Consider the following 6,000-nt stretch of genomic DNA (forward strand, 5'->3'; position numbering starts at 1 on the left):
AAGAGCTTTGAGCAAGATTTTACCTTGCCTGGTAAGGTTGAACTTCTTGCAGTCACTTCTCTTTGAATTTACAGGGGTTGTATGCTAAAAAGGGATGGATGGTAAACAAGTTTACACAAGGAAATCGATACTACACCACTAAGAGAGGTAGCAGAGCTTTTAAACTAGACAAAAATGTCTTTTGTAGGGAACTATCCTTAAAAGGACTGAATCTGGGCTGATTTCAGCTTTGGATTCAAATCTGGCTTAAAAGCAGAGTTTGTATATTTGTTTGATTGGTTGATTGTCTTTGTCTCTGGGGTCTCTACTTCATTTTATAGACAAATTAGCTCGACTGCTGTAACTTTTGCTCTTGCCCGAAAGCACTTGGAGGATAATGAGTCATCAACTTTTTTACTTGTAATGCCACTTAAAAAGTGTTGTTTGGCTGGTAGTAAGTTAGTCTTCATCACTTGTCACTTTAATTATAGACATGTGGCTTGTGTCCCTTGGCTGAGAAGGCCTTAACTTGTTTTTGGGCTTAATGCTAGGCTTTGGGCAAGTCCCCCTTTAATTGGCATCTTTGGGCTTTCTCTCATTCAAGCCCAATGTTTAAATATTAACCAAAACAAATTCAACAGTCGTCTGATTTCTGTGCATGTTGGGCCTTGGTTGAGGGATATCCAGACCTCATCTTCCTTATGCAACGCTACTGGTGCTGCTCATAATTTGACATTTGATGGCAACTCTAATGATGAACAACCAGCAAACTCTACCATTTTGTCTGACCAGTATGTGCTCTATCTGTTGTTTACTTTGCGTATTTCGTTGTTTAGCCATTTACTCAGTACTCATAGATTTCTTTTTTTGTTTAGAATGGAATTAAGGGTTATCTTCTGTGCACGCTTACTTGTTAATTGATGTATGTAAAACAATATGAATAGAAAACGCAATTGATTGGTGTTTACTTAATTTGAGTTGGGGTTATAGCACTGTCTCAAACCAATGTAGGCAATTTATGTCCTCAGCGCTATGTATTAGATTGGAAGACACTTTCGCAAGTCACATCTATAAGATTTACAGAACAGTATATTCCTTGGTTTCATTTCAGATTCAGACCAAAAGCTCTGATGCTACCTTCAGGATCATGTTACCTGCCACATCCTGATAAGGAGGCGACAGGAGGAGAGGATGCCCATTTCATTTGTGAAGATGCACAAGCAATTGGTGTAGCAGATGGTGTGGGTGGATGGGCAGATGTTGGTGTCAATGCTGGATTCTTTTCATGTGAACTTATGTCTCATTCTGTAAGGGCAATTCAAGAGGAACCTGAGGGCTGCTTTAACCCCGTCAGGGTGTTAAAGAAGGCGCACTCATGCACCAAATCAAAGGGTTCCTCAACAGCTTGCATTATTGGCCTTAAGGAAAAGGTTTGTTTTTTCATTTTGACTAACCTTTCCTGCAGACCTCTATAATTTGTCGGGATGCTTTTCCAATTTTGACCATGTTATGAAAGATGTGATCTGGTTTGTGGAGACAATCATGTGTGGCTGCATTATACTGCTGACATATATGGACATAGATGATATTGGCGTTTAGTATATATCCGTTACTATACGCAAATCAGGGTTCGAAATACGTCGAGGAAGAACATAAATACTTTCTTTAATTGTAATACGCTACAGAACGATTCAAGAGTCTTGTTACAGTCATAGATCATACCTCAAAACAACAGATAGATGAACATACCTTAGGATTCTCGAGTACTTTCTTGATAATTGTTTGCCTGTGGCTGGTTTAGCAGTTCTACAGGGTTTGGCCGGTTTGCCTCCAGCATTTTGCAATTCTGTTGCAAGTGCAGCCCTCTATAATTGAATGCGGTTCATAATTGTATTTATGGATAATCTTCCGGAAGTAGTGGGCTGCAGTCTTCCATATACATAGTAATTGCTGATTGCAAGCTTTACTTATATATCAGTGGTACTCTATACATGCATCGGAGTGTGATAGAGATAAAGAAAATAGGCTGCAGATGCCCAGCTCTAGTGATACGAACTTGGACAGGATGCATGATTGAAGTTTCTAGTATATGACGGCAAGAGCTGGCTTGGTACCACAGGTAACTGCTCAGAAGATAGCAGTTCTGGCATGCCAGCAAGCACTGGATAAGAACAGGCAGTCACCATTTCAACAGGCTGCTCAAGATGCTGGTTTCCGTTATTATGGAGGCAAGCTTGATGGCATTACCGTTGTTATGTCATATATAACTGGCTCTACTAAGGTGTGAGTGAGTCTTGTGATCGGGTGTAGAGAACCCATTTCGGTTGTAAATCTTTTTTTTTTTTGGGGTAAGGTGGCTGGTGGAGCTTAGAAGCTCATTACTCTGTTTTTCCATGAAACCCAGAGAGTGCTGTAATCCCATTGGTTTTTATCTAGCGCTATTTGAGATATGATTTTCACTAATGTCAAACAAAATGCACGTTCTTCCCCTCAATTCTTGACTTCAAGTCTGAGCCACTTTTCACGTAAAAACAGTACCATTTTTGAAATCTTAAAGTGTGATTCAATTTTACATTTTGAAAGAACGATATTCTACTTTAAGAGGGTACTCTGCAGAGAGGGATCACATCCGTTCTAACCAATCTGTCTGCATTGACATCTGTGGGTGATTCAACGTATACAATTTAAACAAGTTGTGTTTCTTATAAACAAGTTAATAACTTATCTTCGTTTTTCTTCTGTAATTTGCAGCAAAATTTGTTTTGGATTTAGGCCATGGAAGTTTATTACATAAAAACATAGCAAAACTTCAAACATAAAAGCCAGCACAAGACATTATTCTATGAACAAAACATGCAGCAGACCAAAACTCAAGAGACAGAACAGCCGAGCTAACTGGAGAAACTAGATCTCAGTTAAATCTTCAAGACGCTCAGATATCTCCTTCCCTCCTCCACGTCGAAGCCTCCGCCTCCTCCCTCTTTCTCCTCTGTTTGTTCTCCTCTTCCTTGCCTTTCTTCTTGTTGTCTCTGAGCCTCTTCCCGCTCCCTCCGCCCGTCTTCCTCTCATCTTTTCCACTCCTCTTGTTGCCTCCTCTCCCTCTCTCTTTTATCCTGTTGTCTTCTTTCATCATCTCCTTGCCTGCCCTCATTTTCTTGTTGTCTACCCTCCTCTTCTCGCTCCCTTGCCGCTTCTCGTTCTTCTCTCTCCCTTGCCGCCTCTTGCTCTTCTTGTTCCTTTGCGGCTTGCTCTTCTTGCTGTTTTGCGGCTTGCACTTCTCGCTCCCTTGCGGCTTGCTCCTCTCTCTCCCTCGCTGCTTGCTCTTCTCTCTCTCTTGTGGCTTCCTCTTCTTCTCGTTTCCTTGCTTCCTCCTCCTCCCTCTTTCTCTCTTCCTCTTGTGTCTCTCTCTCCTCTTCCTCCCTCTTCTTAGCTTCCTCGTCCTCCCTCTTTCTCACTTGTTCCTCCTGCTCCCTCTTTCGAGCCTCCTCTTCCACCCTCTTCTTAGCGTCCTCTTCCTCCCTCTCCTTTTTAATCTCTTCCAACATCACTTTCTCCTCTTCTTCAGCACAAGAAGTACAATCTATTATAAACGACTCGGGCTGCACAGACAAAAGTTGATCAATCGTTGTGTTGGTAACATTAAACGATGCTGCCAAGACCTGTTTGTCCAAAGTCTGCAGAACCGAGTATTTTCCAGCCAAAAACTGAGGATTGTTTTTCTTTTCTGTCGTGCTGAACCCCATGAACACAAGAGAGTTGTTATTAAATGACATCTGAGCCATTGGATGGAACCTAGGCACAGCAAACACATCTCCTTCATGAACCCTAAACCGCATGTTTCTGCATTCCGATTTCTTCACTGCGGTGCTTGAACAAACCACCCTAACCATCCCTTGCCCTTGTAGTACTATTGCTATCTCAGTTGCCCTTGGATTCCAATGAGGTCCCATCATTGACCCCTTCAATTAAAAAAAAAAAACCACATTAATTAAAATTAAAATATTCATTAACTACACACTTCAATTTAACAACAGATCAAAGACAGACCTTTGTCAAATTCACCATGAAAAGACCAATGTTTGATCCCTTCAACAAGTTGGAGGTTTTTTTGTTCACAGTTAGGCTCCAACCGTTGCAATTCTCGAAATCTGGTTCCTCGTCGAAAATATTATACGTTGTTGTCTTCTTCTTACTGTTGAATGCAATGCCATCATTGCCTAGTAGAAACGTTTTCAGGAATCGAGCCTCCAAATCCCAGAAAGTTTCTTTCTTTGTTGGAATTGCATGCACAATGGCAGATTGGTCTGTTCCATTTACTATTGATTCTATCACTTCCTCTGAGACCTAATAATCAACCACCATTTTGCATGAAATTGAAAAAAAATTAAATTAAAATTTACAATTATTTCTGATGACACAGTGGGAACTTCCCATTGTTTGATTCTGGGTTGGAGTGGCTCATACCTTGAAAGCTGACCGAAGCAATTTTGGATTAAACCCTCGGACTATGTCCCTAATGCTGGAGTATGCCCCTACTGCTGGATCCTGCACACGTTTTGTCGACAGAAACAAGAAATTTTGACAAAAAATGGATGAAAATGTCCAAAAGAGTTATGGTAAACTATGAAAGTCAAGAAAAAGGATCAGAAATAGGTCTTCTTACATATAAGTCATCATCAGAGTTGCTTGCAAAGATTGCATTAATTCTTAGCTTCGGGCTCCCAGTCTCTAAGTTACTTTGTACAAAGAAAACAGTGCCTGGGTCGAGTCTATAGAGATCACCTCTCTTTATATCCACCCTTCTAATTTCATCATCATCAGTCCAACTCAACCTCCCACTCCCTAAAATCCAACAAAACAACAAAAACCCCAACTAAGATAAAAATAAAATGTAATTGAAATAACGATAAAAACTATTTGTACACACAAAATTGACATACTTGTTGATACACTCTCTAATAGAAATCGGTTATGTTATTATATGTGAGTCTGATCTATATTATAGTGTGTCACTTTTATGTGAACTTTGGGCGTACAAATAGCATTAGCCTTGAAACAAATATATAGGCTCAAAATTAAGGAAAATTTCCCTCCCCACTTAAGAATGAATTCAGATGCTGTCATTAGATTCAAAGTTGGACAACAAGCATTTTTAATCGTGAATTTCGACCATTTGTCGAGGTTTCAGGTATCCATAGTATGCATTTGTTAGACCGTGATTTGGACCATTCATCAATGTTTCAGATTTACATCCGACAGACAAACATTTTTCAAGATGGTGAATTACGGGAACGAAAATGAGATACCAGGTTTTAAACCATATATATATATATATATATATATATTGTGTAGACTATATGATATAGCATTCGATTCTTTCTTTGATGATTAAAAGAAGGAATCCAACCATCAATCACCACAGTCTGTCTCCGAATAACCATGTGATGGAATACATGTTACCTGTATTGACATAGAAAACCATGTCTGCATGGAGAAGCACCGGAAGGAAGAGTGAGTCCGGTTCCAAAGTGATGAACTGGATATGGTAAGGCCTCCTGTGTCCATCATTCACATCAACGGACCAGACCTCTCCATACTCAGTTGAAACCAGCGACCGCCGTTGATTTATATTCACCAGAGACCCAGCCGGAGAACCACCGCCACCGCCTGCATTTTTCAGTGCATTTGCTGCATGGAAAGACACAGCAACAGAAAACAGGAAGAAGAAGAAGATGTGAGCTTTTTTCAACATTTTTTTTATGGATTTGTATTGTAGTGATGGATTTGCATTGCAGTGAAGGGGGGTGTCTAAATAGAAGAAATTGGGTTCAGATAAACGAGAGAGTCGGCGTTTCAATCCGGAAAGAGAGAGAAGAACAAGTGCTAACGTTGTCTGTTTGCATGGGCACGTGGCTGTTGATCGAGGCCCGTGGCATGTGATCAGGTCTTTTGTCTGCCCGTGGAGACCATGCAGTTTTGAACACTGACTTTCGTAACCGAAATTTCGGGGGATTCAAACAT

General features: G+C 40.5%; 2 protein-coding genes across 2 annotated transcripts; one reads left to right on the plus strand and one right to left on the minus strand.

Annotated features, from left to right (window-relative positions):
- The first annotated feature begins 94 nt into the window (after window positions 1-94).
- Window positions 95-1,941, plus strand: LOC125476476 (probable protein phosphatase 2C 80). The gene is made up of 3 exons (XM_048582677.1): window positions 95-101; window positions 584-770; window positions 1,097-1,941. Exons 1-3 carry the CDS (start codon window positions 95-97, stop codon window positions 1,452-1,454), a joined length of 552 nt encoding a protein of 183 aa, XP_048438634.1. The 3' UTR covers window positions 1,455-1,941.
- Window positions 1,933-5,731, minus strand: LOC103963189 (vicilin-like seed storage protein At2g18540). Its single transcript, XM_009375964.3, is given in 5 exon segments — window positions 1,933-3,938; window positions 4,027-4,323; window positions 4,444-4,524; window positions 4,643-4,821; window positions 5,440-5,731. Coding segments are annotated over 5 exon segments (1,893 nt in total). The 3' UTR covers window positions 1,933-2,894.
- Window positions 5,732-6,000: the final 269 nt, after the last annotated feature.

The sequence above is a fragment of a genome, unplaced genomic scaffold (genome assembly GCF_019419815.1).
Source record: "Pyrus x bretschneideri cultivar Hongxiangsu unplaced genomic scaffold, Pyrus_bretschneideri_v1 Contig1, whole genome shotgun sequence".
In the NCBI taxonomy this organism is placed as follows: Eukaryota; Viridiplantae; Streptophyta; class Magnoliopsida; order Rosales; family Rosaceae; genus Pyrus; species Pyrus x bretschneideri.